Below are 13,461 nucleotides of genomic sequence, written 5' to 3' on the forward strand. Positions count from 1 at the left end.
TGTTAGAGAGATAATGCAATGAAAATACAAACAGAAAACTGTAATGTCTTCAACTGATATTTAATTAATCAACAAATATTAAACAGTATGTCAACTTAGTACTTAGTTTTATAACTAAAACTAAAATTCTAGTTTGTACAGTAATATGTCACTTGTATGACAATTACACTAGTTTTGATTCATAATTTTAAAGAGAAACTTGGTGGGGGGGGGGGGGGGGGGGGTATTTTTAATCATTTAAGCAACCGAATTTCTCACCATTGCACGGTCAACCTTCACCTCATGCACAACATCTGTACTACCAAGTTCCAATTTTACCTAGCATCCTAGTGTGACCAAACAAAAAAGTTACACATCAATTTACATGTGCTAGTTTGGGCTAACTTGCAGTCAGAATGTTCACTGACACAAGACAGATTCTATTTGTGATTTTTATGAGTAATAGTTCAAATTCTGAATTGTATAAATGCACATGCTTACTGAGGGTGGGTAAGAGTGCATTTCAAAGTGACATTCCGACTGTAGCTGCACCCTTATTTGAAATCAAGCGTCACAGCATTAATTAACTGTGACCCACAGCATTATTTATCCACTTTTACTCACTGAGCACCTTATTAGGTATATTTGGAAATGGCTAAAACATGGGAAAATGGGGTGAGGGAATGCACGAAGAAAATGAAAAATAGAAAAAATGTTGTCACATGAATTGCATGCCAGGAAGCAATATTAAATGTCTGTGACCTTTGATCCCTCAGGTGGCACCACAATAAATTAGTTATTGCTGCCTTTACGTATGCAGGTTATGACTCTACTATGCAAAGTGGAAGCCATACCATTATACCAAAATACTGCCTTATATGGGTTCAAGCACATCTGAGATGGACTGACACAAAGTGAAAATGTGTCCACATTTTAATCTGTTTTTTGAAGGAATGGCTGTGCTTTCAGGGCCAAATATTTGATATTAGAGTCCACAGACTCCATATTGATGTGTTAAAGTGTTATATTAAGCAATATTGGGAAAAAAAATCCAAGTAGTCTTGCTAGTTAAAAAAAGACAGGTGATGTAAACAGTGGTAAACTAATCCCCTGTCCTATTTTTCTTTAGAATGTGTTGCAGCCATCACATTAAGCCATTTATTCACAGAGATTTAGCTGAAATACCTAAATCCTTTAATGATATAATACACTCCAAAAGGAAAATACCTAAAATCCTCACCGCTGCTTATTGAGAAACAATGTTCACCTGCTTTGGGATTTTATTTACTGATAAATGTTTTGGTAAAGTGCCAAGTTTCAACATATCCTTACTTTCATTACTCAAGCATGATTGCACCACATGCTTAATATGATTAATATGGACATTTCACAATTTTTTTAAGCCAAGTCTTAAAGTGGCTCTGTGCCAATCTTTTTCAACTTATCGTAACATAATTAAAACCCTAAATATTTTGTCTGTGTACTGTTCCTGTTTAATTACAAGAAATAAATTACAGAGAAAATACAAATTATTGCTTAATTTTTATTTGCTAATGGAAATAACAAGTAACATCTCTTTATTGATAATACAATTGTAGATGTCTGTCTATTACAGTTAATAATGACTATGTGATACATGTGTACTAATGTTTGTTTGTTGCATTTTTAAAGATTAGCTTTCAGTTAATGTGAACTCAAAGCAGTTGTTAATATGTTAATAAATATGTTAACATACACTATATGGCGAAACGTCAAATTCAAAGCCATGTACTTATATAGAGTTGGGAGGACCTTTTGGGAGGACTTTCCACTATATTTTAGACCAGAACTGTAGTGATTTACTTTAATACAACCACAACAGCAATATGTTGGGTAATAATGCAATATAGCATAGAAAAGCATAGGACAAAGTTAAAATAAACAGTTCCTTATAATGTATAATATATTGTATCTTCTACTGCAGTTCAGTTAAGGTAAGTGGCCCAGATTAAATCGTTTAAACATTATTTTTCTTTCTCTGCTAAATTTTACTGTTGTCACAACTAGCCAAGTATTGTGTTCCACAGGCATTCACCAAACTCTTAACAGATTGATGCATGGTAACATATGAATCATTTCAACAATGGTGTCCAGCAACGGTATACATTTTTGTATGAATAGTGAACCAATTTATTAAAACTACATTTGGTAGTAGCAGCATTACTGAGGTAAACTATTTTTCAACCCATACTTTGTAAAAATCACTTTAATAATATGCATAATTTCTGTGTTTTAATTGATCAAGAAATTGGGTTTGATTAATGCATGGAATTTAACCAACAATACATTTTCTGACCTCATGGACTGATTTATCAAACAGCTGCATTATTTACTGATCATTTTGCTTACCTTTGTTTAAATCCTGATGGGTTATTTTTATAATTATGGGTTTTTGGCAGAAGAATGTAGCTGGTAGAGTAGGTGCAGCTCAGTTAAGTGCAGTAGCTTGGCCAACACTGGCTCCATACCTCTAACTAAATAACATATGGTGATGTTGTACTAGAGTGATCTGTAAAACTGAAGTGCTTTTCAATGACAGCTTGGGTCCTGTTCTGTAGGTTTGAAAAACAACTGCTTTATAGATTAGCAATTGTTGTGCCTAAACTTACAGTGTATCACTGCATCTTTAATAAAGAATTAAGACAAATGTTGGCATTGGCTCGACAGTCAGTCAGTAAATTGATCAGAATATGTGACCAGTTAAATCATCCACATAAAAATACATAAAAAGCAAGAAGACTTCATTTCTAAATGTAATCCTAACTTGGCATTTAATAACAAGCACTAGATCAAAAACAGAATGTCTGATAAACACTGACCTGTGGGATTAAATGGGTTAAGTGCAGTTACATTGTCAGTCAGAAATACAAAGACACACATGTAGGCGTTTAGGAAGCTGCTTATAATGTGACTTGACTGTTCAAAAATCTTTTAGGTTGTGTGCAGTGAAGCGATCTTCCGAGGCAGCTCAACATTTAAAAAGTCCACCTTGTCCTGTTTGAGCCCTTGTCCTTCTGTCTGCTCCAAACCAAGTTTCATATATTTATTAGATTCGTCATAGGCAGGCCAGTGTACCAGACCGGGTCCATTGGGTGAGCTGTGGTGTTCAAGAAATCATGTTTAATGAGATTATCTAAATTAAATCTGTGTTTTATTTTTGATACATGCAAAATACAATGTTGTTAATGTACACTAAGTGGATAGGTACAGTGCCTTGCAAAAGTATTCAGCCCCCTTGAACTTTTCAACCTTTTGCCACATTTCAGGCTTCAAACATAACGATATGAAATTGTAATTTTTTGTGAAGAATCAACAACAAGTGGGACACAATCGTGAAGTGGAACGAAATTTATTGGATATTTTAAACTTTTTTTAGAAATAAAAAACTAAAAAGTGGGGCGTGCAATATTATTCAGCCCCCTTGCGTTAATACTTTGTAGCGCCACCTTTTGCTGCGATTACAGCTGCAAGTCGCTTGGGGTATGTCTCTATCAGTTTTGCACATCGAGAGACAGAAATTTTTGCCCATTCTTCCTTGCAAAACAGTTCGAGCTCAGTGAGGTTGGATGGAGAGCGTTTGTGAACAGCAGTTTTCAGCTCTTTCCACAGATTCTCGATGGGATTCAGGTCTGGACTTTGACTTGGCCATTCTAACACCTGGATACGTTTATTTGTGAACCATTCCATTGTAGATTTTGCTTTATGTTTTGGATCATTGTCTTGTTGGAAGATAAATCTCCGTCCCAGTCTCAGGTCTTTTGCAGACTGCAACAGGTTTTCTTCCAGAATGGTCCTGTATTTGGCTCCATCCATCTTCCCATCAATTTTAACCATCTTCCCTGTCCCTGCTAAAGAAAAGCAGGCCCAAACCATGATGCTGCCACCACCATGTTTGACAGTGGGGATGGTGTGTTCAGGGTGATGAGCTGTGTTGCTTTTACGCCAAACATAACGTTTTGCATTGTGGCCAAAAAGTTCGATTTTGGTTTCATCTGACCAGAGCACCTTCTTCCACATGTTTGGTGTGTCTCCCAGGTGACTTTTTATAGATATCTTTGAGAAATGGCTTTCTTCTTGCCACTCTTCCATAAAGGCCACATTTGTGCAGTGTACGACTTATTGTGTCCTATGGAAAGAGTCTCCCACCTCAGCTGTAGATCTCTGCAGTTCATTCAGAGTGATCATGGGCCTCTTGGCTGCATCTCTGATCAGTCTTCTCCTTGTTTGAGCTGACAGTTTAGAGGGACGGCCGGGTCTTGGTAGATTTGCAGTGGTCTGATACTCCTTCCATTTCAATATGATTGCTTGCACAGTGCTCCTTGAGATGTTTAAAGCTTGGGAAATCTTTTTGTATCCAAATTCGGCTTTAAACTTCTCCACAACAGTATCTCGGACCTGCCTGGTGTGTTCCTTGGTCTTCATGATGCTCTCTGCGCTTTAAACAGAACTCTGAGACTGTCACAGAGCAGGTGCATTTATACGGAGACTTGATTACACACAAGTGGATTCTATTTATCACCATCAGTCATTTAGGTCAACATTGGATCATTCAGAGATCCTCACTGAACTTCTGGAGTGAGTTTGCTGCACTGAAAGTAAAGGGGCTGAATAATATTGCACGCCCCACTTTTTAGTTTTTTATTTCTAAAAAAAGTTTAAAATATCCAATAAATTTCGTTCTACTTCACGATTGTGTCCCACTTGTTGTTGATTCTTCACAAAAAATTACAATTTCATATCGTTATGTTTGAAGCCTGAAATGTGGCAAAAGGTTGAAAAGTTCAAGGGGGCTGAATACTTTTGCAAGGCACTGTATGTAGACATTCATCCTAATTATTGAGCTTAGGTGTTTTAATCACACCCATTAACTGTAATTAATTTTAGTCAGTTGAAATAGTTGCTAGTTAAACTGATCACAGGGTGTGTTTATAACTTATGTACAAATAAGTTAAGAGCTAAATCCGTATTTCATGTCATTGTTCAACACGTGCTAAACGGGTTGATTGAATTCAATGAATATTTTGCATTTTTCTAGTAGCCTGTTCAGCTGGAACCTTGTTTCTATAAATACTGTAGTACATTTATAGTGACAATAAAGTTACTACTACATTGTTCTATACATACTGTCATACATTGTTAGCCTTTGTGATTTGCAGTGATACTGCAGCATAGCTGGCGAAGAAACAAAGCCATCCAGTTTTACCAGGCTATGATCGTGCAAGATGCCTAACCGGCTTGGTAACATTCATATTTAACAGATGCTATTATAGACCATGTGGCAGGTACAATCCAAACATAGCATCATGACAATAGGCAGCTACAAAATATGAACAATAACCCTGTATATTATGAATGAATGGTGAAAACGCTGGTCAGGTGACCTTAAATACAGTGCTTTGTATGGCTTACCCTGTACGAACAAAGTTGGCCCAGTATTTCATTACAGTTTTACACAGTTGATTCTCCTCCTCAGTTGTTGTGCCTGGGAGGGAGGACACAGTAAATTATAATTATTGGCATTATCATAACTATAATCACTTCATCATTTTTATCATGGTCATGGTTGCAGTGGGTTTGGTTTCCCCAGACTCAATGGGCACAATGCAGTAGCACACCCTGGACAGGATGCCAATCAATCTCAGGGCCTCTGCCATCCTCCCTCAGACATAGCCAATCATGTCTTTATGTAGACGTCTGACCGATAGCACTGCTGGATCTCAGGTATAGTGGCCTAGCAGAAATTTACTGCTGTGCCAGTAAATTAGATGTGTTTATTAATAATTTGTTGACAGGGCGCTCAGGTGGCAAAACACGCTTGCTGACATTTTGAACTCGTCCTACACAAACACGAATTAGCTTGTTATTCAAGGGAGGGTCCTGGAGGAGATTCCTCATTACTGATGCAATTACGACCGCTGCTGGTCGATGGATGGCGCCTGCACAGACACAACGGAGTGTGTCAGAGTGTGTCTCTCCGTACACAAAGCTGATCCACATATGAACTCGCCTTGTGCAGATGAAAAGATGCAGTCGGCTACTGTACACGTGTCGGAGGGGGCGTGTGTTAGTCCCGACTCTCCTTAGCCAGAGTGAAGGTCAACGTCAGTAGAGAGGACACAATGCAATCGGATAATTGGATACAATTAGATTGGGAGGAAAATGCATTCATGCAACATTGTAACTACTGGGCCTAAAATCATGGCTTCAACGTAAAAACTTGGACAGGGACCCAGTCTCTTACATCCTGAAATTAGGGTCCAATCTGGGTCCCTTGAGCCATGTAGCACCAAAACTACCAACACTAAAAGCTACTGTTCATTCAACATCAATTTCTAATAACAAACGTAGTATATACTGTAGATTAAGAAAACAAATACCTATCACTTTGATATGGCCCATCCAAAAGCAAGCTCCAAATACAAACCCAACATCATCTGCATGATCAGCCTTTACAAAGCTGGGTCTGAGATCTTTAAAAACACTGGGACGGTGCTGAAACTCATACATGTACACATGTGCTCCAGCATCTGTACCAGAACAGAAAAAACATCATGTTTTTGTTTAAAGGTAAATTGACTGCAGATTTTAAAAGCATCTCTTTCTTACCTCTATGATAACCAGCTTCTTTTATGATGGGTAACACCATGAAAAGATCTCCCACCATCTCAGTAAAGCCATCTCGAATGTCTTCTGGAGTTTTGGCATCTTTTAGATATTCATTCATCAAAAGGTCATTGGATCCGGAGACCTAGAAAACATTTTTATTGACAGAATTAAAAAATGAATAGAAATCAGAAGTGTTTTTTAAACAGGTATTTATTCATTCATCTAAATTCACTACTTAATCCTAATTAGGGCCATAGTGGGTATGCTGGACACAAGGTGAACGTCCTTGAATATGACACCAGCTATGTTCCACACATAATAAATACATCAAGCTTTTGTGTTGCTCTAAAACATTAGGGGCGTTTATTACTCCTAAACTACAATTTTACAACATCATTCTCTTGGTAACACTGAGCCCTTTCTAGTGCAAGTTGTTGTAAATTGGAACACACCCTTGGAGTCTATATGATGTCACAGTTTGCACTGTATGAATGCAAAGTAATAATAGTAAAATAATAAAAAAATATGTTAATAATAAGGGGAGGCATGGTGGCTTGTTGGGTTGCACTGTTGCCTCACAGCACACAGAAGGTCCTGGGTTTGATTTCCAGGTGGAGCGGTCTGGGTCATTTCTGTATAGAGTTTGCATGTTCTCACCGTGTCCGTGTGGGTTTCCTCCAGGTGCTCTGGTTTGTTCCCACAGCCCAAAACCATGCAAACGGGTTAACTGGAGATACTAAATTTCCACTAAAGGTGTGTGTGTGTGTGTGTGTGTAAACTTATATCCACCTTTTATTTACATTTACATTTTCAGCATTTAGTAGATGCTTTTATCCAAAGCGACTTACAGTACTGTGACAGTATATCGTCTAAGCAATTGAGGGTTACAGGCCCAACAAGGGCAACCTGGCAGTGGTGGGGCTTTAACTAGCAACCTTTCTATTACTAGTCCAGTACCTTAACCACTAGGATACGACTCAAAGCTCAAATCTTTAGTATATGCTATTCTTTTAACAATCAAAGATGGACAGTGGTGGCTCAGTGGTTAAGGTACTGGACTAGTAATCTGAAGGTTGCCGGTTCAGGTCCCACCACTTCCAGTTTGCCACTGTTGAGCCCCTGAGCAATGCGGACATGGAGAGAACAATGTATTAATCCTCAATTGTTCAAAAATTGTGTTTAGTCATAATTGTAAGTCGCTTTGGATAAAAGCTTCTACTAAATGCTTCTACTAAATGCTGAAAATGCAAATGTGTGTGTGTGTGTGTTTGCCCTGTGATGGACTGGCAACCTGTACATGGTGATTCCTGCCTTTCGCCCAGAGAATTGTACCCTTAATAGGATAAAGCGGTGGTAAAACAGACAATGAATGAATAATAATTATCATAATGATGTGTGAATGGGTGGGACAATTACACATTGTTGAGCATACGTACGTATATAATCACTGTTCTGATACGTATGTAATCACTATTCTGAGTTCAGCATACAGCAGAGGGAGACATTCTCAATCAAGCAAGTGTTCCTGTTTGGTGAAAAGATTAGGAACATTTACCCCCTGTGGGAAAAACTTGGCCATAACTGCAGTAACCGACTGTCTATCCATTCCTTTTTCCCATCCTGGAGGAGCAAAGGTCTGAAACAGATCAACACACTTACTAATGACAACACTACCATCATCTTCTTCAATTGTTTGTATTTCTTTAATGTTACTCACTAGAGGTAGAATCCACCCGAATTCATGGTTTGTTACGCCTAAAAGAACTGGAACTTTTTGAAAATCTTTGCTCTTTAAAACCTCCTCCGGCACACCTGTAAGAAATTCCCCATCCACTGTTGCTCCAAGGAAGATTTGTTTCTATAAAAATAGTGTTTTATAATAGTGATTTAAAAGAATAAAAAATACTAATAATTTGTTGTTTGGAGCAAAATATTGAAAGGTAGATAGTTACAGTCGCTACAGTTAAACAGATTCATGTTTATATACCTAAAATAAATCAAATTAATTTACCTTTTTGATTGCTTTTATGATATCGTCTTTTGTCTTTCCTCTCAAACATTTGACCAACAGTTCCGTAGAGCTGCTATCACACTCTGTGACATTTGCTACCATCTACACAAACAAGATTTTATTTAATTCAGTATTTACTTAAAAGAAAGCTAAAACAATCACAAAAAATAATGTCATTTGGGATTACATGAGGTAAGGACAATAATTTGCAGAATTAGGATTGTTTGTAGATCTTTATAAAGACCAAAATGAGTACACCTACCCTGCCAGTGACCATAGGGTGTTTGGTTGAGTAAGTTCCCAAAGTTGCAGTCCCACTCTGAAAGAGGGCTCGTTGAAATAGTCCTTTAGCTAGTGGAGACAGGGTCTGGAATGACAGGCATTAAAACATGACAAATATGCAAACTTTACCAAGTATCTTAATTAGCTAATCAGGTAGTAGGGCTCGGTGGATAGCACTGTCACCTAAGAAGATACTGGGTTTGATTCCTTTCTGTGTGTAGTTTGCATGTTCTCCCAGTGTCTGTGTGGGTTTCCTCTCACAGTCCAAAGACATGCAGTCAGGCTAATTGGAGATACTTAAGTCCCCCTAGGTATGACTGTGTGTGAATGTGTGTGATGGTATATATCGGACCCACCACAACCCTAAATAGGATAAATTGCTGGTTAAACTGACAATGTGTGAATGAATGAATAATTAGGTAATAATTTGTGTTTTTATGTAAACGTAGCCGACATGTATTACATACGCTTACAACATACGCTTAGTAATTACAATTAGTAATTACTAATATTTAGAGTTGTACATACCAGCATGGAGGCACTGATTCCTCCTGCAGATTCCCCAGCAATAGTGACCGACTGGGGATCTCCACCAAAACTCTCAATGTTCTGCTGCACCCACTTTAGAGCTTCTATCTGGTCCAGGAAGCCCCAGTTTCCTTGGGCGTGCTTATCTCCAGTGCTAAAACAAAAACCATACTTATAAAATGCCGTACTGTATATCAGAGACCTTGGAGTGTAGTTTTAATAAAATTAAATAGAACAAGCGTTTTTCAAACCCTGTGTCGTAACCCTTAGGTAAAAAAAAAATGAGTCACAGAGAAAAATAATAATAATTAAATAAACTTGTACATGGAAGCCCCTTTGTGGAGGCTTTATGTTACATCTTGTAAACCACAGGTGGCTTGTAAAGGATAATTGGTAAATTCACAATTAATGAATACATACCTGAAGAAACCAAGAAAACCAAGTCTGTACTGAATAACAACGACAACTATGTTCTCATAGGCTGCCAGTACAGATCCATCATACTCAGTGGCTCCACCCATATGCAGACCTCCTCCATGAATCCAGAACATGACCTTTAATTATATAACAGGTACAGCTGTTAATTTCTGTTATTGATCTTGAGAGCTGTTAATACATCATATAGGCCAAAAGTATGTGACCACCTGACAGTGAGGTTGTTGTACATCCCATTCAAAATCTATGGGCACTAATGTGGTGTACATCCCCTCCCCATGGTTATAACAGAAAGCTGATGGAGAAAGTCAAATCTGAAATCATTCCACACAGAACTCCAGAAATGAAATGGACTCTTTTAGATTCTCTGGAGATGGACCTGTAGCTCTGAGATTGTCCATACTTTTGCACAATTTTGGTTCTTACATCCTTGGACAATTCTTTGCTCTTCTTTTTTTCCCCCATGCTCAGATTGGAACATAACAGACACAAATATTGAGGCAACATTCCTTCATTTGAACTGGTTGCAAGTGTGATTTTTTAGATGCCAATATTTTTGACCATGACTGTAAGTAAACAGTTTGCCTTTCATATTCCATTTGTTTTTGATTTATTTTGCATCCCAAAACCAGGTGTATATCATCCAAAGCTATATTGCTGGTTAGGATTGCCAGGCCCTTTTTTTGGATTGACATTTGGATTTGCATATTTTTTGCATAAAATTATTTTGGGACAAACTTGTGGTTTTTAAAGATCATCCACTGAGAAATCTAAATCTATTTTAGATAGAGCAAAAAAGTTGGGGGAGATCCTTCCTGTTTCATGATGACTGTGCCCTTGTGTCTAAACAATGGTCGATGAAGACATGGTTTGATGAGCTTGGTATGGAGGAGCTCCAGTTGCCATGCCAAAACCCTGAACAAGCATAAGTTCCCATAGATAAACACAAAAAGCTTGTGGAAAGCCATTCCAGTAGAGTGGAGTCTATTGTATCTTTGGGGAGAGGGGCAACTTCATACTAATGCACATGGTTTTGTATTGTGATGTCCAACTAACTCATGAGCAGGTGAACACATACTTTTGGAAATATATCCACAGACAATCAAGAACATTTACACACTTTTTATATTATGTTCTTATTTTTACCCAGCAGTGCTTTGTTTTTATGGATTAAAATCAGTTATTCAGGACATCTAATGGCATATTAGCCATATTGATGTAAAACATTAAACTGTATGTAAGCCTGCATTTGATATTAAGCCCTGAACCTTTTGATGGCTTTTTGTTTTATCATTTTCACCACTGCACACATAGGTGCACCTATAGAACCTATACAAGTACAAAGGTCAACGTTACACACACTGTCAACAATCACTATCTACTATGCAGCTACAGTACACATAAGCTACTCTCATCGATCTGCTCCTTCCTAACAGAAAACAGTCAAAAGTCAAGCTGACTGACATAAGCAGTACTCACAGGTAATTTTTCTGCTGCTGAGCGCTGAGAGGGAGTGTACACATTCAGGTACAGACAGTCTTCTGAGACAGCAGTGGTTGTGAAATTAAAGGCCATGATTTCTGACACAGAGTGCATGCTGTCAATATCCTGAAGACATCTACAATACCAAGATATTATAGACACGGATGAATAAAAAAAAGACAATGCTAGAGATTAACATAAAACAATCAAATTTAATCAGTCAGATAGTGTCATGGTGCAAGGGTTTAAAATAGAGAAAACAAGAAAAATAGAGGCCTTGTCTTCCATGCTTTTATGAAACTGGGGTAGAGGCGGCTCAGAAAATGGACTTAGATCACAAAAAGTAAACTGAACACTGTGTTATCTAAGTTGTGAACCCATTGGAATTACAAGGATTTCTGAATTAATTACTCATAAAATGTGGTATTAGTAAACATTTTTTGTCTAAACCAATAAATAATAAGATTAATAATAAGAAGAAAAGTAAGATTAAGAATAATAACAGTTTTTCTGTCCAGGCTGATAACAGTAAGTAAATGTATTGTATTTGTATACAGTATAATTGGTATAACCTGTTTAAACAGCAGTAACATTTTGCCTATCTGTGGATTTAATGTGTACAATCATCAAAAATAATATTAATTAAAAATGTTTTCATTAATTTTTTTAGGCTTAACAGCCCTCTTCAAGTCATGCCACTGGTTTTCTTTTAGGGTTGTGTGTTTGAGTCATTATTAGCATTCTGTGAAAACAATATTAAATTAATTGTTCTCTTAGTAATTCTCATGGCAGCAAGGCAGGCGTAAAACTTCCTTCACCACGTTTTACAGCATAGGTTAATTTCCGGATTGTTGCTTGGTCATTTTAAAACCAACATTTCCTGTTTTTTGTAAGATGGTTAATTTTGATCAGGGCATTAATTATTTTTTTTAGCTTGTTAAGTTAAGTTAAGTTAAGCCCTGAGGGCTGCAGTGTAAATGGTCAATCAGTGTGTCCAACAAAGAAATAAAATACATACATTTGCCTTTTCCAATGATCATAAAATTCATTTAGAAATTCAAGTTATACCAATGGGTTCACACATTGCTTTGGAACTGTAAACCAGTAAGAAGGAGACATGTCAGGTTACACCTACATATTAGGGTGCTTTGTGGCATCTCTCACTCCCTCCCATGGTTCAGCAGGTTGGGGTGCAGCCAAACGCAGAGGTCCCAAGGGTGGCTGAGCAAAAGGAATGGCCAGATACTGTTCCACTACTTTGTCTGAGCCTTTCACTGTAATGTACTGGCCATGGACACTGCCCAGCTTCAAAGCGACAACAGGGCCAGAGTCTGCAAACACATAAGAGATCGAAGTCTGGATGGTGCCAAGTTCCAAGAACCTTTAGTCAGATCAGATTACATATATAAAGAAATTTACAAATAAGAGCTGAAATGAAAAAGGTAATTTTGCAAATGCAAGTCCACTCATTAACCCATTTACACCTTGTTATCATTGTAGCATCTATCAGAGACGAACAGCAAATGATAGAAAAAGCACATTTAGCTGCAATCATTGCTTTTATAAGTGGTGCAACCAGTTATTTAGTTAAAAAGTAGTTATTTATTCCACAAGTCTGATATGAGTGTTTAATAACTTAATAAATACTTAAAAATATAAAATGATGTTTTCCAAAATGTGCTCAAAGTTGACTTTGTCAATAACATAGCATTTTATCATCTAAAATCATTAACAACTATGGCAAATATTTGATAAATATGCAACAGTTAAAACTATTTAACATCCTTTGGTCACATTTGACATAACATGATTAAAATGTTTGGATTTCCAAAATATTGGTCAGTAGTTTTTATTTATAATTAACAGAAAAGCATTTTACCTGTCTCTGTAGGTGCCGCAGATACAGCAGCAATCGTCAAGCACAGGACAAGCAGTAGTCCTCCCATCCTTACTGGTCTTTAGTAAAGCACCGAGAAAGACAGTGAACACTTCAGCTAAATACCCTCTTGCACCCCCCTCGACACACACACACACACACACACACACAGAGAGAGAGAGAAAAACAAGCACATTCCATACTGTGCCCCCAAAAAGTGAAC

General features: G+C 37.5%; 1 protein-coding gene across 1 annotated transcript; it reads right to left on the reverse strand.

Annotated features, from left to right (window-relative positions):
* Positions 1-2,762: 2,762 nt before the first annotated feature.
* ces3 (carboxylesterase 3) lies at positions 2,763-13,351 on the reverse strand. The gene is made up of 13 exons (XM_063004175.1): positions 13,242-13,351; positions 12,498-12,693; positions 11,360-11,498; positions 9,866-9,999; positions 9,446-9,599; positions 8,898-9,002; positions 8,636-8,737; positions 8,342-8,482; positions 8,180-8,260; positions 6,625-6,766; positions 6,396-6,545; positions 5,428-5,500; positions 2,763-3,115 (listed from the first exon to the last, which is right to left on the reverse strand). Exons 1-13 carry the CDS (start codon positions 13,306-13,308, stop codon positions 2,950-2,952), a joined length of 1,650 nt encoding a protein of 549 aa, XP_062860245.1. The 5' UTR covers positions 13,309-13,351; the 3' UTR covers positions 2,763-2,949.
* Between the last annotated feature and the right edge of the window lie 110 nt (positions 13,352-13,461).

The sequence above is a fragment of the Trichomycterus rosablanca genome, chromosome 11 (assembly GCF_030014385.1).
Source record: "Trichomycterus rosablanca isolate fTriRos1 chromosome 11, fTriRos1.hap1, whole genome shotgun sequence".
Lineage (NCBI taxonomy): Eukaryota > Metazoa > Chordata > Actinopteri > Siluriformes > Trichomycteridae > Trichomycterus > Trichomycterus rosablanca.

Coding starts and splice junctions, on each gene's coding strand:
- ces3 (XM_063004175.1), bottom strand. CDS start 13,308: ATGGGAGGACTACTGCTTGTCCTGTGCTTGACGATTGCTGCTGTATCT. Junction 10,000..11,359: donor CAGCAGCAGAAAAATTACCT/GTGAGTACTGCT, acceptor ATATAATTAAAG/GTCATGTTCTGGATTCATGG. Junction 9,600..9,865: donor GGTTTTCTTGGTTTCTTCAG/GTATGTATTCAT, acceptor TTTTTGTTTTAG/CACTGGAGATAAGCACGCCC.